Source organism: Mustelus asterias, chromosome 8 (assembly GCF_964213995.1).
Source record: "Mustelus asterias chromosome 8, sMusAst1.hap1.1, whole genome shotgun sequence".
NCBI classification, from domain to species: domain Eukaryota; kingdom Metazoa; phylum Chordata; class Chondrichthyes; order Carcharhiniformes; family Triakidae; genus Mustelus; species Mustelus asterias.
Window position 1 is genome coordinate 138619865 of NC_135808.1, and position 19955 is coordinate 138639819.

A 19955-nucleotide genomic window follows, 5' to 3' on the forward strand; every position below is an offset into this window, starting at 1 on the left:
CAACATCGTGGGCCGAAGGGCCTGTTCTGTGCTGTACTGTTCTATGTTCTATGTTAAAAGACAAAATTGTACCCGCCTCTACTACTACCTCTGGCAGCTCGTTCCAGACACTCACCACCCTCTGTGTGAAACAATTGCCCCTCTGGACACTTTTGTATCTCTCCCCTCTCACCTTAAACCTATGCCCTCTAGTTTTAGACTCCCCTACCTTTGGGAAAAGATATTGACTATCTAGCTGATCTGTGCCCCTCATTATTTTATAGACCTCTAGAAGATCACCCCTCAGCCCTCTATGCTCCAGAGAAAAAAGTCCCAGTCTATCAAGCCTCCACTTATATGTCAAACCATCAAGTCCTGGTAGCATCCTAATAAATCTTTTCTGCACTCTTTCTAGTTTAATAACATCCTTTCTGGGGGAAAGGAAATTATGATGCGATTAGGCGAGATTTAGCTGGCATAGGTTGGGGAAGGAAACTGCAGGGGATGGGCACAATTGTAATGTGGAACTTGTTCAAGGAACAGCTACTACGCGTCCTTGATAAATATGTACCTGTCAGGCAGGGAGGAAGCAGACGTGTGAGAGAACCGTGGTTTACTAAGGAGGTTGAATCTCTTGTGAAGAGGAAGAAGGAGATTTACGTTAAGATGAGACGTGAAGGCTCAGTTAGGGCACTTGAGAGTTACAAGTTAGCCAGGAAGGACCTAAAGAAAGAGTTAAGAAGAGCCAGGAGGGGACATGAGAAGTCTTTGGCAGGTAGGATCAAGGAAAACCCTAAAGCTTTCGATAGGTATGTCAGGAGTAAAAGAATGACTAGGGTAAGATTAGGGCCAGTCAAGGACAGGAGTGGGAAGTTGTGCGTGGAGTCTGGAGAGATAGGAGAGACACTAAATGAATACTTTTCGTTGCTATTCACACTGGAGAGGGACAGTGTTGTTGAGGGGAGTACTGAGATGCAGGCTGTTGGACTGGATGGTATTGATGTTCATAAGGAGGAGGTGTTAGCAATTCTGGAAAGGATAAAAATAGATAAGAGCCCTGGGACGGATGGGATTTATCCTTGGATTCTCTGGGAGGCTAGAGAGGAGATTGCAGAGCCTTTGGCTTTGATCTTTGTGTCGTCATTGTCTACAGGAACAGTGCCAGAAGACTGGAGGATAGCAAATGTTGTCCCCTTGTTCAAGAAGGGGAGTAGGGACAACCCTGGTAATTATAGACCGGTGAGCCTTACTTCTGTTGTGGGCAAAGTATTGGAAAGGATTATAAGAGATAGGATTTGTAATCAACTAGAAAGGAATAATTTGATTAGGGATAGTCAGCACGGTTTTGTGAAGGGTAGGCCGTGCCTCACAAACCTTATTGAGTTCTTCGAGAAGGTGACCAAAGAGGTGGATGAGGGTAAAGCGGTTGATGTGGTGTATATGGATTTCAGCAAAGCGTTTGATAAGGTTCCCCATGGTAAGCATTTGCAGAAAATACGGACACATGGGATTGAGGGTGATTTAGTGGTTTGGATCAGGAATTGGCTCGCTGTAAGAAGACAGAGGGTGGTGGTTGATGGGAAATGTTCATCCTGGAGTTCAGTTACGAGTGGTGTACCGCAAGGATCTGTTTTGGGGCCACTGCTGTTTGTCATTTTTATTAATGACCTGGATGAGGGCGTGGAAGGATGGATTAGTAAATTTGCGGATGACACTAAAGTCGGTGGAGTTGTAGACAGTGTGGAGGGAAATGGCAGGTTACAGAGGGACATAGATAAGCTGCAGAGCTGGGCTGAGAGGTGGCAAATGGAGTTTAATGCAGAAACGTGTGAGGTGATTCACTTTGGAAGGAGTAACAGGAATACAGAGTACTGGGCTAATGGTAAGATACTTGGTAGTGTGGATGAACAGAGGGACCTGGGTGTCCATGTGCATAGATCCCTGAAAGTTGGCAGCCAGGTTGATAGGGTTGTTAAGAAGGCGTACGGTGTGTTAGCTTTTATTGGTAGAGGGATTGAGTTTCGGAGCCAGGAGGTCATGCTGCAACTGTACAAAACTCTGGTGCGGCCGCATTTGGAGTATTGCATACAGTTCTGGTCGCCGTATTATAGGGAAGATGTGGAAGTGTTGGAAAGGGTGCAGAGGAGATTTACCAGGATGTTGCCTGGTATGGTGGGAAAATCGTATGAGGAAAGGCTGAGGGGCTTGAGGTTGTTTTTGTTGGAGAGAAGAAGGTTAAGAGGTGACTTAATAGAGTCATACAAGATGATCAGAGGATTAGCTAGGGTGGATAGTGAGAGCCTTTTTCCTCGGATGGTGTTGGCTAGCACGAGGGGACATAGCTTTAAATTGAGGGGTGAGAGACATAGGACAGATGTTAGAGGTAGGTTCTTTACTCAGAGAGTAGTAAGGGCGTGGAATGCCCTGCCTGCAGCAGTGGTAGACTCGTCAACATTAAGAGCATTCAAATGGTTATTGGATAAACATATGGATGATATTGGAATGGAGTAGATTAGAGGGGCTTCAGATTGGTTTCACTGGTCGGCGCAACATCGAGGGCTGAAGGGCCTGTACTGCGCTGTAACGTTCTATGTTTTTCTATAATAGGGTGACCAGATCTGTACACAGTATTCCAAGTGTGGCCTTACCAATGTCTTGTACAACTTCATCAATTTTTGTACAGGAAAGGAATTAAGGGTTATGGTGAGCGGGCGGGTAAGTGGAGCTGAGTCCAAAAAAAGATCAGCCATGATCTTATTGAATGGCGGATTAGGCTCGATGGTCCAGATGGCCTCCTCCTGCTCCCAGTTCTTATGTTGAACAAGATGTCCCAACTCCTGCATTCAAGACATCACTATTTATTTCCCCAAGTTCGCCAACATCCGTGCCTTTCTCAACAGTAAGTACTGATGAGAAATATTCATTTAGGATCTCACCCATCTCTTGTGGATCTGCACATAGATGACTTGTTGATCCTTAAGAGGCCCTACTCTCTCCCTTGTTACTCTTTTGCCCTTTATGTATTTGTAGAAGCTCTTTGGATTCTCCTTTGCCTTATCTGCCAAAACAATCTCGTGTCCCCTTTTTGCCCTCCTGATTTCCCTCTTAACTTTACTCCTACACTCCCGATACTCTTCAAGGGATCCACTTGATCCCAGCTGCCTATGCATGTCATGTGCCTCCTTCTTCTTGTTAACCAGGGCCTCAATATCCCGAGTCATCCAGGGTTCCCTACTTCTACCAGCCTTGCCCTTCACTCTAAGAGGAATGTACTTCCGCTGAACCTTGGTTAACACACTTTTGAAAGCCTCCCACTTACCAGACATCCCTTTGCCTTCCCACAGACTCCCCCAATTAACTTTTGAAAGTTTCTGTCTGATACGATCAAAATTGCCTTGTCCCAATTTAGAATTTTAACTTTTGAGCCAGACCTATCGTTCTCCATAGCTATCTTAAAAGTAATGGAATTATGGTAACTGGTCCCAAAGTGATCCCTCACTAACACTCCTGTCACCTGCCCTTCCTTATTTCCCAAGAGGGGGTCAAGTTTTTCCCCCTCTCTAGTCGGGCCATCCACATACTGAATGAGAAATTCCTCCTGAATACACTCAACAAATTTCTCTCCACCAATCCTCTAATACTATGGCTGTCCCAGTCAATATTGGGAAAGTTAAAATTCCCTATTACCATCCTATTTTCCTTGCAGCTTTCTGTAATCTCGTTACATATTAGCTCCTCAATTTCCTGCTATTTTGGGACCTATAGTACAACCCGATCAAAGTGATTTCCCCCTTCTTATTTCTGATTTCTATACCAGAGCCCAAAATGCCATTTTCTGGAAATCTCTCTAATTTCTATTTGAGTGAATCAGTACTAACAGCTTCGACCGTCTCCCCGGGGAGCCTCTTCCAGAGATTAATCACCCACTCACTGCATCCCCAGGTTAATTTTAAACTTCCCCCTTCAGATTGAGGCTGTGTTCTCTGGATCGACTGTTCTAGACACAGGGAGACAGCGGCTCCTGGCCGGAATTGTCCAATCCCTTTTAACAGGAATCCTATTGGCTCCCACAATATATATTTTTCATCGCTCCTGTCAGTTCACAGAATCATAGAATCCTACAGTGCAGAGGGAGGCCATTGGGCCCATCGAGTCTGCACTGACCACACCCACCCAGGCCCTATCCCCATAACCCCATTGCCCCTCGTCCCCCTGACACTAAGGGGCAATTTAGCATGGCCAATCCATCTAACCCGCACATCTTTGAACTGTGGGAGGAAACCGGAGCACCTGGAGGAAACCCACTCAGACACGGGGAGAACGTGCAAACTCCACACAGACAGTGACCCGAGGCCGGGAACTGAACCCGGGTCCCTGGAGCTGTGAGGCAGCAGCGCTAACCATCGTGCCACTGTGCCGCCCCTAAATTGAGTTTGGCAGCATACAAAGCAAAGCTTCAATTCCATTCCATCCTCACTGTCTAATCTGCTGTTAGTCTCTGCGACACACGAGCAGTGTCAGGATGTTGAGACTCTGTTAGACTCTGTTTGTACAGCTTGGATTACAAGGTACATACCAGGAAAATCCTGAATAATCCATAGGTTTCGGAACCTGAGGACAGAAAAAGAAACATCAAAGAGTGAGATAGAATCCTGAGAAAAGAGTGAACTTGACACTGAGTTGCTGGGTGAGAGGGTGACCCACCGCCATGGTATCGAGCCATTTCCAGTGATGCTGCCAGTGTCATTGCCATCGCCAGTGCAACTGCCAGTGCCACTGCCATTCTACTGTCCATTAACCAACTGTCGACACTTGCTGGCTCCTCCCACAGAGCCCAGTAATAAACAATGACCAATTTCAGATCTTCCAATCCACTCGATCACCTTACAAAGCCAGGAATCCTCTCAGAGGCCGAATGCCCGAACACTGTCCCATGAACAGAATATTAGTGAAGAGAAGATGGGTTTTACTTACACAGGGTAAAGGTTTCACTGAGTCGCTGGGAAAGAATCCAATTTCCTTCGTTGTCAGATTTTTACCCTGAAACAACCATGGAGATGTTTAAGTGACACAGTGAGACAGGAAACAGTGATCGCACAATACCCCACTCACACCCCCCCATCACACAATACCCCACTCACACCCCCCCATCACACAATACCCCACTCACACCCCCCCATCACACAATACCCCACTCACACCCCCCATCACACAATACCCCACTCACACCCCCCCATCACACAATACCCCACTCACACCCCCCCATCACCCAATACCCCACTCACACCCCCCCATCACACAATACCCCACTCACACCCGCCGCCCCCCCACAATAGAGTAACCACTCACAGCCCCCCCATCCCCCCTCCCCCCCGCCCCACAGAGTAACCACTCACACCCCCCCATCACACAATACCCCACTCACACCCCCCCATCGCACAATACCCCACTCACACCCCCCCATCACACAATACCCCACTCACACCCCCCCATCACACAATACCCCACTCACACCCGCCGCCCCCCCACAATAGAGTAACCACTCACAGCCCCCCCATCCCCCCTCCCCCCCGCCCCACAGAGTAACCACTCACACCCCCCCATCGCACAATACCCCACTCACACCCCCCCATCACACAATGCCCCACTCACACCCCCCCATCACACAATACCCCACTCACACCCCCCCATCACACAATACCCCACTCACACCCCCCCCATCACACAATACCCCACTCACACCCCCCCATCGCACAATGCCCCACTCACACCCCCCCATCACACAATACCCCACTCACACCCGCCGCCCCCCCGCAATAGAGTAACCACTCACACCCCCCCATCCCCCCTCCCCCCACAGAGTAACCACTCACACCCCCCATCCCCCCTCCCCCCACAGAGTAACCACTCACACCCCCCCATCCCCCCTCCCCCCCCCCAGAGTAACCACTCACACCCCCCCATCCCCCCTCCCCCCCCAAAGAGTAACCACTCACATCCCCCCTCCCCCCCCCCAGAGTAACCACTCACACCCCCCCATCCCCCCTCCCCCCCCCAGAGTAACCACTCACACCCCCCCATCCCCCCTCCCCCCCCCAGAGTAACCACTCACACCCCCATCCACCCCACAGAGTAACCACTCACACCCCCCCATCCCCCCTCCCCCCCATAGAGTAACCACTCACACCCCCCCATCCCCCCTCCCCCTCCAAAGAGTAACCACTCACATCCCCCCTCCCCCCCCACAGAGTAACCACTCACACCCCCCCATCCCCCCTCCCCCCCCACAGAGTAACCACTCACACCCCCCCATCCCCCCTCCACCCCCCATAGAGTAACCACTCACACCCCCAATCACACAATATCCCACTCACACCGCCCCCCCCATAGAGTAACCACTCACCCCCCCGCCCCCCCCATAGAGTAACCACTCACACCCCCCCATCCCCCCTCACTCCCCCGCCCCACAGAGTAACGAGTCACACCCCCATCACACAATACCCCACTCACACCCGCCCCAACCCCCAATGGAGTAACCACTCACACCCTCCCCCATCCCCCCTCCCCCCCCAGAGTAACCACTCACACCCCCCCATTCCCTTCCCCCCCCCCCCATAGAGTAACCACTCACACCCCCCCATCCCCCCTCACTCCCCCGCCCCACAGAGTAACGAGTCACACCCCCATCACACAATACCCCACTCACACCCGCCCCAACCCCCAATGGAGTAACCACTCACACCCTCCCCCATCCCCCCTCCCCCCCCAGAGTAACCACTCACACCCCCCCATCCCCTTCCCCCCCCCCCATAGAGTAACCACTCACACCCCCCCCATCATACAATACTCCACTCACACCCCCCATAGAGTAACCACTCACACACCTCCATAGAGTAACCACTCACATCCCCCCATCCCCCCCACAGAGTAACCACTCACACCCCCCCATCCCCCTCCCCCCCCATAGAGTAACCACTCACACCCCCCCATCATACAATACTCCACTCACACCCCCCATAGAGTAACCACTCACGCACCCCCCCATAGAGTAACCACTCACGCACCCCCCATAGAGTAACCACTCACGCACCCCCCATAGAGTAACCACTCACGCACCCCCCCATAGAGTAACCACTCACGCACCCCCCATAGAGTAACCACTCACACACCCCCCCATAGAGTAACCACTCACGCACCCCCCCATAGAGTAACCACTCACGCACCCCCCATAGAGTAACCACTCACACACCCCCCCATAGAGTAACCACTCACACACCCCCCCATAGAGTAACCACTCACGCACCCCCCCATAGAGTAACCACTCACGCACCCCCCCATAGAGTAACCACTCACGCACCCCCCATAGAGTAACCACCCACACACCCCCCATAGAGTAACCACTCACACACCCCCCATAGAGTAACCACTCACACACCCCCCATAGAGTAACCACTCACACACCCCCCATAGAGTAACCACTCACACACCCCCCATAGAGTAACCACTCACACACCCCCCATAGAGTAACCACTCACGCACCCCCCCATAGAGTAACCACTCACACACCCCATAGAGTAACCACTCACACACCCCCCCATAGAGTAACCACTCACGCACCCCCCATAGAGTAACCACTCACACACCCCCCATAGAGTAACCACTCACACACCCCCCATAGAGTAACCACTCACACACCCCCCATAGAGTAACCACCCACACACCCCCCCATAGAGTTACCACTCACACACCCCCCATAGAGTAACCACTCACACACCCCCCATAGAGTAACCACTCACACACCCCCCATAGAGTAACCACTCACGCACCCCCCATAGAGTAACCACTCACACACCCCCCATAGAGTTACGACTCACGCACCCCCCATAGAGTAACCACTCACACACCCCCCATAGAGTAACCACTCACACACCCCCCCATAGAGTTACCACTCACACACCCCCCATAGAGTAACCACTCACACACCCCCCCATAGAGTAACCACTCACACACCCCCCATAGAGTAACCACTCACACACCCCCCATAGAGTAACCACTCACGCACCCCCCCATAGAGTAACCACTCACGCACCCCCCATAGAGTAACCACTCACGCACCCCCCCATAGAGTAACCACTCACACACCCCCCATAGAGTAACCACCCACACACCCCCCCATAGAGTAACCACCCACACACCCCCCCATAGAGTAACCACTCACGCACCCCCACAGAGTAACCACTCACACACCCCCCATAGAGTAACCACTCACACACCCCCCATAGAGTAACCACTCACACACCCCCCATAGAGTAACCACTCACGCACCCCCCATAGAGTAACCACTCACGCACCCCCCATAGAGTAACCACTCACACACCCCCCCATAGAGTAACCACTCACACACCCCCCATAGAGTAACCACTCACACACCCCCCCATAGAGTAACCACCCACTCACACCCCCCATAGAGTAACCACTCACACACCCCCCCATAGAGTAACCACTCACGCACCCCCCATAGAGTAACCACTCACGCACCCCCCATAGAGTAACCACTCACGCACCCCCCATAGAGTAACCACTCACGCACCCCCCATAGAGTAACCACTCACGCACCCCCCATAGAGTAACCACTCACACACCCCCCATAGAGTAACCACTCACACACCCCCCATAGAGTAACCACTCATGCACCCCCCATAGAGTAACCACCCACGCACCCCCCATAGAGTAACCACTCACACACCCCCCCATAGAGTAACCACTCACACACCCCCCATAGAGTAACCACTCATGCACCCCCCATAGAGTAGCCACTCATGCACCCCCCATAGAGTAACCACTCACGCACCCCCCCATAGAGTAACCACTCACACACCCCCCCATAGAGTAACCACTCACACACCCCCCATAGAGTAACCACTCACGCACCCCCCCATAGAGTAACCACTCACACACCCCCCATAGAGTAACCACTCACGCACCCCCCCATAGAGTAACCACTCACACACCCCCCCATAGAGTAACCACTCACACACCCCCCATAGAGTAACCACTCACACACCCCCCCATAGAGTAACCACTCACACCCCCCCATAGAGTAACCACTCACGCACCCCCCATAGAGTAACCACCCATGCACCCCCCATAGAGTAACCACTCACACACCCCCCATAGAGTAACCACTCACACACCCCCCATAGAGTAACCACTCACACACCCCCCCATAGAGTAACCACTCACGCACCCCCCCATAGAGTAACCACTCACGCACCCCCCATAGAGTAACCACTCACGCACCCCCCCATAGAGTAACCACTCACGCACCCCCACAGAGTAACCACTCACGCACCCCCCCATAGAGTAACCACCCACACACCCCCCCATAGAGTAACCACTCACGCACCCCCACAGAGTAACCACTCACACACCCCCCCATAGAGTAACCACTCACACACCCCCCATAGAGTAACCACTCACACACCCCCTCATAGAGTAACCACCCACTCACACCCCCCATAGAGTAACCACTCACACACCCCCCCATAGAGTAACCACTCACGCACCCCCCATAGAGTAACCACTCACGCACCCCCCATAGAGTAACCACTCACGCACCCCCCATAGAGTAACCACTCACACACCCCCCATAGAGTAACCACTCACACACCCCATAGAGTAGCCACTCATGCACCCCCCATAGAGTAACCACCCACGCACCCCCCATAGAGTAACCACTCATGCACCCCCCATAGAGTAGCCACTCATGCACCCCCCATAGAGTAACCACTCACGCACCCCCCCATAGAGTAACCACTCACACACCCCCCATAGAGTAACCACTCATGCACCCCCCATAGAGTAGCCACTCATGCACCCCCCATAGAGTAACCACTCACGCACCCCCAATAGAGTAACCACTCACACACCCCCCATAGAGTAACCACCCACGCACCCCCCCATAGAGTAACCACTCACACACCCCCCCATAGAGTAACCACTCACACACCCCCTCATAGAGTAACCACTCACACACCCCCCATAGAGTAACCACTCACGCACCCCCCATAGAGTAACCACTCACACACCCCCCATAGAGTAACCACTCACACACCCCCCATAGAGTAACCACTCACACACCCCCCCATAGAGTAACCACTCACACACCCCCCATAGAGTAACCACCCACGCACGCCCCATAGAGTAACCACCCACGCACCCCCCATAGAGTAACCACCCACGCACCCCCCATAGAGTAACCACTCACACACCCCCCATAGAGTAACCACTCACGCACCCCCCATAGAGTAACCACTCACGCACCCCCCATAGAGTAACCACCCACGCACCCCCCATCATACAGTAACCACTCACACAACACCTAAATATCACACAATCACTCACTCATACAATCGCGATGATAATGTGGCTCTCAGATTCACCAGGATGTTGCCTGGGCTGGCAGAGGTAGTTGTAGAGGCGGGTACAATTTTATCTTTTAAAAAGCATTGAGATAGTTACATGGGTACGATGGGTATAGAGGGATATGGGCCAAATGCAGGCAATTGGGATTAGCTTAGGGGTTTAAAAAAAAGGCGGCATGGACAAGTTGGGCCGAAGGGCCTGTTTCCATGCTGTAAACCTCTATGACTCTATGAGGGCTATGGACAACGTGCTGGAAATGGAATTAGAATGGGTAGATGATCGATGATCAGAACAGATGCAAAGGGCCAAAGGGCCTCTTTCAGTGCTATAACACTTTATGACTCGAGAACTGTGTGAGTTGCTGAGTTGATCAGTTGAATGAATACAGTTCCACTCCATGGTAAAGGGTCCAGATGGCGATCATAGAGCATGACAGTTCAAATACCAACAGCAGATACGTCAGCCGCCATCAGCTGATCCATTCTCCATGGCAATGCCTCAACCAGAGTCTACTTGGCCACCAATCATTCGAATACAGAATAAACGTTGTTACCCTGACATTGATATTCTTATCAACTCATCTGATGAGGCTCAAAACGGAAATGTGACATATCAAATATCGACAGCACTGAAGTTTCACATCACAAAATGACTATTTCTCCATTCAAATATTACACTGCATGTGTATTCTTGCCCTCTGACAGTGCGGCACTCCCTCAGTACTGACCTTCTGACCGTGCGGCACTCCCTCAGTACTGACCCACTGACAGTGCGGCACTCCCTCAGTACTGACCCACTGACAGTGCGGCACTCCCTCAATACTGACCCTCTGACAGTGCGGCACTCCCTCAGTACTGACCTTCTGACCGTGCGGCACTCCCTCAGTACTGACCCTCCATCAGTGCAGCACTCCCTCAGTACTGGCCCTCTAACAGTGCAGCACTCCCTCAGTACTGACCCTCTGACAGTGCAGCACTCCCTCAGTACTGACCCTCTGACAGTGCGGCACCCCCTCAGCACTGACCCTCTGACAGTGCAGTACACCCTCAGCACTGACCCTCTAACAGTGCAGTACACCCTCAGCACTGACCCTCTAACAGTGCGGCACCCCCTCAGCACTGACCCTCTGACAGTGCGGCACTCCCTCAGCACTGACCCTCTGACAGTGCGGCAGTCCCTCTGTATTAAATTGGTTGTTTTCCTGGATTGTAGTCTCATTTCCCTGGAAGGGGACTGGAACCTGCAATGGTTTGATTCAGTGTTGACCGCGTTACCCAATGAGCGATGACTGATTCTGTAACCTGTGAGATTCTGAGGGGTCAGAGGCTCTCTCCCCAGGGAGGGTCAGTCGCGTGGCAATGCCTACCTCCCACCAGGTGTAGTGAGCTTCAGCACGAAGAACCTCAATGATGTCTCCCAGCTGAATGTGCAGGGCGGGCCCTGTGTACGCTGGGGGCGTTGGGCACCCGCTGTACCGCCTCACCACTTGCATCTTGGGTAGGCCTGGAAACAGAAAGGCAGGTTAGACAGGTGCTGCAAAACCTGAGCATCTTCGGCCCAGTGCATGTGTGCTGACCCTCTGCAAGAGCATCTTGTCTCCCCAACCCCCGCCACCCTCCCCCATCCCCGCCACCCTCCCCCCCCCACCACCCCCCCCCATCCCCGCCACCCTCTGCCCCCCCGCCACCCTCCCCGCCACCCTCCCCCCCCGTCACCCTCCCCCATCCCCGCCACCCTCCCCCCCCGCCACCCCTCCCCATCCCCGCCACCCTCCGCCACCCTCCCTCCCCCGCCACCCTCCCCCCCCCCGCCACCCTCCCTCCCCCGCCACCCTCCCCCCCCGCCACCCTCCCCCCCCCGCCACCCTGCCCCCCACCCGCCACCCTCCCCCATCCCCGCCACCCTCCCCCCCCGCCACCCTCCCCCCCCGCCTCCCTCCCCCCCCGCCACCCTCCCCCATCCCCGCCACCCTCCCCCCCCGCCACCCTCCCCCCCCGCCACCCTCCCCCATCCCCGCCACCCTCCCCCCCTGCCACCCTCCCCCCCCGCCACCCTCCCCCATCCCCGCCACCCTCCTCCATCCCCGCCACCCTCCCCCATCCCCGCCACCCTCCCCCCCGCCACCCTCCCCCCCGCCACCCTCCCCCATCCCCGCCACCCTCCGCCCCCCCGCCACCCTCCCCCATCCCCGCCACCCTCCGCCCCCCCCGCCACCCTCCCCCATCCCCGCCACCCTCCCCCATCCCCGCCACCCTCCCCCATCCCCGCCACCCTCCCCCATCCCCGCCACCCTCCCCAATCCCCGCCACCGCCTCCCCCCCCGCCCCCGCCACCCTCCCCCCCCGCCACCCTCCCCCATCCCCCATCCCCGCCACCCTCCGCCCCCCCCCATCCCCGCCACCCTCCGCCCCCCCCCATCCCCGCCACCCTCCGCCCCCCCCATCCCCGCCACCCTCCGCCCCCCCCCATCCCCGCCACCCTCCGCCCCCCCCGCCACCCTCCCCCATCCCCGCCACCCTCCCCACCGCCCCCTCCCCCATCCCCGCCGCCTCCCCCCCCCCCCCCCCCCGCCACCCTCCCCCCCCCCTCCCCCCCCCCCCCGCCACCCTCCTCCCCCCCCCCCCCGCCACCCTCCCCCCCCCCGCCACCCTCCCCCATCCCCGCCACCCTCCCCCATCCCCGCCACCCTCCCCCATCCCCGCCACCCTCCCCCATCCCCGCCACCCTCCCCCATCCCCGCCACCCTCCCCCATCCCCGCCACCCTCCCCCCGCCACCCTCCCCCGCCACCCTCCCCCCCCGCCACCCTCCCCCGCCACCCTCCCCCCCCGCCACCCCCCCTGCCACCCTCCCCCCGCCACCCACCCCCCCCGCCACCCCCCCTGCCACCCTCCCCCCGCCACCCACCCCCCCCGCCACCCCCCCTGCCACCCTCCCCCCACCACCCACCCCGCCACCCTCCCCCGCCACCCCCCCTGCCACCCCCCCTGCCACCCTCCCCACCACCCTCCCCCATCCCCGCCACCCTCCCCCATCCCCGCCACCCTCCCCCATCCCTGCCCCCCCACCCCCCCCCCCGCCACAACCCCCGCCCAGTGCTCTGTAAACTGTTTCTTTTCAGGTAATCATCCATAGAAACTAGAAGCAGGAGGAGGCCATTCGGCCGTTCCAGCTGCTCCGCCATTCATTATGATCATGGCTGATCATCAAATTTAATATCCCGATCCTCCATATCCCTCGATCCCTTTAGCCCCAAGAGCTATCTCTAATTTCTTATTGAAATCAGACAACATTTTGGCCTCAACTACTTTGTGGTTGTGAATTCCACAATCCAATTCCCTTTTGAAAATTTGTGAGTTTTCTTTCAGACAATGGATCAGTTGTAGGAGACAGAGGGTGGAGACAGACGGCTGCTTCAGTGACTGGAGGCCAGTGACCAGTGGTGTACCACAGGGATCCGTGCTGGGCCCCCTATTATTCGTCATTTATATAAATGACATAGATGACTATGTGGGGCGGTAGGATCGATAAGTTTGCCGATGACATAAAGATCGGCCGGGTGGTTAACAGTGAGTCAGAGCGTCTGGGGCTACAAGAAGGTATAGACGGAATGGTCAAATGGGTGGATAAGTGGCAGATGGAATTTAACCCTGGCAAGTGTGGGGTGATGCACTTTGGAAGGAGTAATTTGAAAAGGAAGTATTCAATGGAAGGTCTGACACTGGGAAGTTCCGAAGAACAAAGGGACCTTGGCGCGTTTGTTCAGAGATCTCTGAAGGCGGAAAGGCAGGTTAATAAGGCAGTGGAAAAGGCATATAGCACACTTAAAGTACTGACCCTCTGACAGTGCAGCACTCCCTCAGTACTGACCCTCTGACAGTGCGGCACTCCCTCAGTACTGACCCTCTGACAGTGCGGCACTCCCTCAGTACTGACCCTCTGACAGTGCAGCACTCCCTCAGTACTGACCCTCTGACAGTGCGGCACTCCCTCAGTACTGACCCTTCATCAGTGCCGCACTCCCTCAGTACTGACCCTCTGACAGTGCCCCACTCCCTCAGTACTGACCCTCTGACAGTGCCGCACTCCCTCCGTACTGATCCTCTGACAGTGCGGCACTCCCTCAGTACTGACCCTCTAACAGTGCAGCATTCCCTCAGTACTGACCCTCTGACAGTGAGGCACTCCCTCAGTACTGATCCTCTGACAGTGCGGCACTCCCTCAGTACTGACCCTCTAACAGTGCAGCACTCCCTCAGTACTGACCCTCTGACAGTGAGGCACTCCCTCAGTACTGACCCTCTGACAGTGCAGCACTCCCTCAGTACTGACCCTCTGACAGTGCGGCACTCCCTCAGTACTGACCCTCTGACAGTGCCGCACTCCCTCAGTACTGACCCTCTGACAGTGCGGCACTTTATCAATCGGGGCATAGATTACAAAAGCAGGGAAGTCATGTTGGAGTTGTATAGAACTTTGGTGAGGCCACAGCTGGAGCACTGTGTGCATTCTGGTCACCACATTATCGGAAGGATGTGATTGCACTGGAGGGGGTGCAGAGGAGATTCACCAGGATGCTGCCTGGGATGGAACATTTAAGTTATGGAGAGAGGTTGGATAGGCTTGGGTTGTTTTCGTTGGAACAGAGAAGACTGAGGGGCGACCTGATCGAGGTGTACGTGATTATGAGAGACATGAACAGAGTGGATAAGGAGCAGCTGTTCCCCTTAGTTGAAGGGTTAGTTACAAGGGGACACAAGTTAAAAGTGAGGAGTGGGAGGTTCAGGGGGGATGTGAGGAAAACCTTTTTTACCCAGAGGGTGGTGACGGTCTGGAATGCGTTGCCTGGGAGGGTGGTGGAGACGGGATGCCTCACATCCTTTACAAAGTACCTGGATGAGCACTTGGCACATCATAACATTCAGGGCTATGGGCCAAGTGCTGGCAAGTGGGATTAGGTGGGCAGGTCAGGGCCTTTCATGCATTGGTGCAGACTCGATGGGCCGAAGGGTCTCTTCTGCACTGTAGTATTCTGTGATTCAAGATCCTAACCCCTCACTGTGTGAATCTGTCTCCACCACACTCACAGACAGTGCATTCCAGATGCTTTCTCCTTTCATAGAACATAGAACATTACAGCGCAGTACAGGCCCTTCGGCCCTCGATGTTGCGCCGACCAGTGAAACCAATCTAAAGCCCCTCTAACCTACACTATTCCAATATCATCCATATGTTTATCCAATGACTTTAATGTTGGCGAGTCCACGACTGTGATTCTCCAAGGAGAACAGTCCCAACCTCCCCAATCTATCCTCATAACTGAAGTTCCTCATTCCTGGGACCATTCTCCTGAATCTTTTCTGCACTTTCTCTCTAAAGCCTTCACATCCTTCCTGAAGTACATCACTCAGATCTTGACACAATGGCCCTGATTTTACCGGCAGGGCTGTCCTGAAATCGGGGCGGCGAGGCTCGCAGAACGGCATTCCCCATTGGTTTCGGGCGGCCATGCCGGTAAAATCCAGGGCCTATATTCCAGCTGTGGTTGAAGTGACGAAGATGATTGATGAGGGTAGGGCAGTGGATGTTGTCTACATGGACTTCAGTAAGGCCTTTGACAAGGTCCCTCATAGCAGACTGGTGCAGAGGGTGAAGTTGCATGGGATCAGAGGTGAGCTGGCAAGGTGGATACAGAACTGGCTCGGTCAAAGAAGACAGAGGGTAGCAGTGGAAGGGTGCATTTCGGAATGGAGGGCTGTGACAAGTGGCGTTCCTCAGGGATCAGTGCTGGGATCTTTGCTGTTTGTAATATATATAAATGATTTGGAGGAAAATGTAACTGGTTTGATTAGTAAGTTTGCGGACGACACAAAGGTTGGTGGATTTGCGGATAGCGATGAGGACCATCAGAGGATACAGCAGGATATAGATCAGTTGGAGACTTGGGTGGAGAGTTGGCAGATGGAGATTAATCCGGACAAATGTGAGGTAATGCATTTTGGAAGGTCTAATACAGATAGGAAATATACAGTAAATGGCAGAACCCTTAGGAAAATAGATAGGCAAAGGGATCTGGGTGTACAGGTACATAGGTCACTGAAAGTGGCCATGCAGGTAGAGAAGGTAGTCAAGAAGGCAGTCAAGAAGGCATACGGCATGCTTGCCTTCATCGGCTGGGGCACTGAGTTTAAAAATTGGCAAGTCATAGATAGGCTGCATTTGGAATATAGTGTTCAATTCTGGTCGCCACACTACCAAAAGGATGTGGAGGCTTTGGAGAGGGTACAGAAAAGATTTACCAGGATGTTGCCTGGTATGGAGGGCATTAGCTATGAGAAGAGGTTGGAGAAACTTGGTTTGTTCTCACTGGAACAACGGAGGTTGAGGGGAGACCTGATAGAAGTCTACAAGATTATGAGAGGCATGGACAGAGTGGATAGTCAGAAGCTTTTTCCCAGGGTGGAAGAGTCAATTACTAGGGGGCATAGGTTTAAGGTGCGAGGGGCAAGTTTTAAAAGAGATGTACGAGGCAGATTTTTTACACAGCGAGTGGTGGGTGCCTGGAACCCGTTGCTGGGGGAGGTAGTGGAAGCGGATACGGTAGTGAGTTTTAAGGGGCGTCTTAACAAATACATGAATAGGATGGGAATAGAGGGATATGGTCCCCGGAAGCGTAGGGGGTTTTAGTTAAGTTGGGCAGCATGGTCGGTGCAGGCTTGGAGGGCCGAAGGGCCTGTTCCTGTGCTGTAATTTTCTTTGTTCTATTCAATCAACCTATGTGTCCTTTTGAAGTTCGACATCATCCTCCTCACTTTTCAGAATGGCTCCAAGTTTTGTGTCATCCACAAACTTTGAAATTGTCCCCTGCACACCAAGATCTCATTCATTAATATATCAGGAAAAGCCAGGCTCCCAATACCGACCGCTCGGGAACTCCACTCCAAACCTGGCTCCAGCCGGAAAAATATCCAATCACTATTGCTCTCTGTCTCCTATCAATCAGCTAATTCCAGATCCACATTGTTACTGTCCTTTGTTCCATGAGTTATAACTTTTTTTCACAAGTCTGTCCTGTGGCACTGTATCAATCAACTTCTGAAAGTCCATGTACACATCATTATCTTCATCAACACTTTGTTGCCACAAAACTCCAGCAAGTTAGTTAAACATGATTTTTCCTTAAGAAATCCGTGATGACTTATTTAACGAACCTGTGTTTTCCCAAGTGGCCATTCATTTTCTCCATTGACGTGAAACAGGCTTGTCTCCAGTTACTGGGTTTATGGTTACACTTTTATTTTAGAAGAGAGAGCAATACTATCAATTCTCCAGCCCTCTGGCACCACGCCTGAATCTAAGGAAGATTTGAAAATGATTCCCAGTGCCTCTGCAATTCCCACTTTCACTTCCTTCAGTATCCTTGGATGCATCATGTGTGGCCTGATTGACTTTAATATACAGACAATCTATCCAATACCGACTCCTCATCAATTTTAAACCCTTCTGGTGTCTGAATTCCACATCTTTCACCAGGTTCTGGGCACTATCATAGAATCATAGAAACCCTACAGTGCAGAAGGAGGCCATTCGGCCCATTGAGCCGCACCGACCACAATCCCACCCAGGCCCTACCCCCACATATTTACCCGCTAATCCCACCAACCCACGCATCACAGGACTCCAAGGGGTAATTTTTAACCTGGCCAATCAACCTAACCCGCACATCTTTGGACTGTGGGAGGAAACCGGAGCACCCGGAGGAAACCCACGCAGACACGAGGAGAATGTGCAAACTCCACACAGACAGTGACCCAAGCCGGGAATCGAACCCGGGACCCTGGAGCTGTGAAGCAGCAGTGCTAACCACTGTGCCACCGTGCCGCCCACTATCTACCTCCTTTGTGAAGCCAAATGCAAAGTATTCTTTCAATACCCCACTTATGTCCCGTCTCCATCTGAAATCCCCTTTCCTGGTCCCTGATCAATCCTTTCCTCCTTTTACAGCTTTTTTACTGTGATTGTGCCTATAGAAGACTTTGGGGTTCCCTCTGATCTTAGCTGCCAGGCTCCTTTCATATTCTCACTTTGTTTTTCTCTTTCCTTCTTCACCTCCCCTCTGAACCTTCGATACTCAGCCTGCTTCTCTGTTGTATTATCCACCTGTAATAAACACACTGGTTTTCAGTCTGAACCTGACACTCTGACAGGTTTTGGGGAAATTCTACCCCGGGGTGTTTAAATGAACCCCCTCACTATCTGTAACAACATTCACTTCTTTGCAGTAACCCTAAATTGGACTTTATTCCTTTCCTCCTTATGCTGAACCCACCTGAAATCTTACTAACTCTGATTCCAGTGTTATCTGTTTCTCCTGATACTCTCTGCATCTTGATATTCCTCTCCAGTGTTACCTCCTGGTTCCCACATCCCTGCCAAGCTACAGAAAGTGACGTAACTAAGTTACACATTCAAGCTTTTAAACATCCCCTCTCTGTCCCTGTGACCCCCATTCATCCCCAGAGCTAATCCTCTATCTGGGAGTTCTTACTCTCGGAGTACCTCAAAACAGCAACTGGGTCAAATACAGAAGCAGCAGCACTGGATTCAGAATAACTCAATCATTCAGATATTAAAATTGGATCAATTATACATCAGGCACCGAACCAACCACAAAGCATGAATGTGACCAATAACAAATTGTAACTGGATCAATGCGAGAGGGATTTGATGAGAAAGGAAATGGTCACACGCAAATCGGATTAAATATTAAACAGGAAGCAGGACATTCACAGAATCTGAATGAGGTCAATTCCAAACCAGGAGCTGCATCAATAACAACAAACGGAGACAAGTTAATGTCCAAAAATGAATGATATCAATCAGACAGAACAGATAAAGCTTTGAGAAAAATCTGGGGCCAATGTTAGAGCCAAGCGGGGACCAGGAGTCCATCATCAGCAAAGAACCTTGGCAGGTAGGATCAAGGAAAACCCTAAAGCTTCTATAGGTATGTCAGGAATAAAAGAATGACTAGGGTAAGATTAGGGCCAGTCAAGGATAGGAGTGGGAAGTTGTGCGTGGAGTCTGAAGAGATAGGAGAGGCGCTAAATGAATATTTTCCGTCAGTATTCACACAGGAAAAAGACAATGTTGTCGAGGAGATACAGGCTATTGGACTAGACAGGATTGAGGTTAACAAGGAGGAGGTGTTAGCAATTCTGGAAAGTGTGAAAATAGATAAGTCCCCTGGGCCGGATCGGATTTATCCCAGGATTCTCTGGGTGGCAAGGGAGGAGATTGCAGAGCCTTTGGCTTTGATCTTTATGTCGTCATTGTCGACAGGAAGAGTACCAGAAGATTGGAGGATCGCAAATGTTGTCCCCTTATTCAAGAAGGGGAGTAGGGACAACCCTGGTAATTATAGACCGGTGAGCCTTACTTCTGTTGTGGGCAAAGTTTTGGAAAGGATTATAAGAGATAGGATTTATAATCACCTAGAAAGGAATAATTTGATTAGGGATAGTCAGCACGGTTTTGTGAAGGGTAGGTCGT

At 53.0% G+C, this 19955-nt stretch overlaps 1 protein-coding gene across 1 annotated transcript in view; it reads right to left on the minus strand.

Moving 5' to 3' along the window:
* Positions 1–19955, minus strand: part of vav3a (vav 3 guanine nucleotide exchange factor a) — a 232985-nt gene that overhangs the window by 43148 nt on the left and 169882 nt on the right. The window contains exons 19-21 of the mRNA XM_078219234.1: positions 11771–11907; positions 4954–5019; positions 4556–4590 (exon numbers count right to left, since the gene is read on the minus strand). Coding sequence (XP_078075360.1) covers positions 4556–4590; positions 4954–5019; positions 11771–11907 — 238 coding nt within the window. The remainder of the gene's footprint in view (positions 1–4555; positions 4591–4953; positions 5020–11770; positions 11908–19955) is intronic.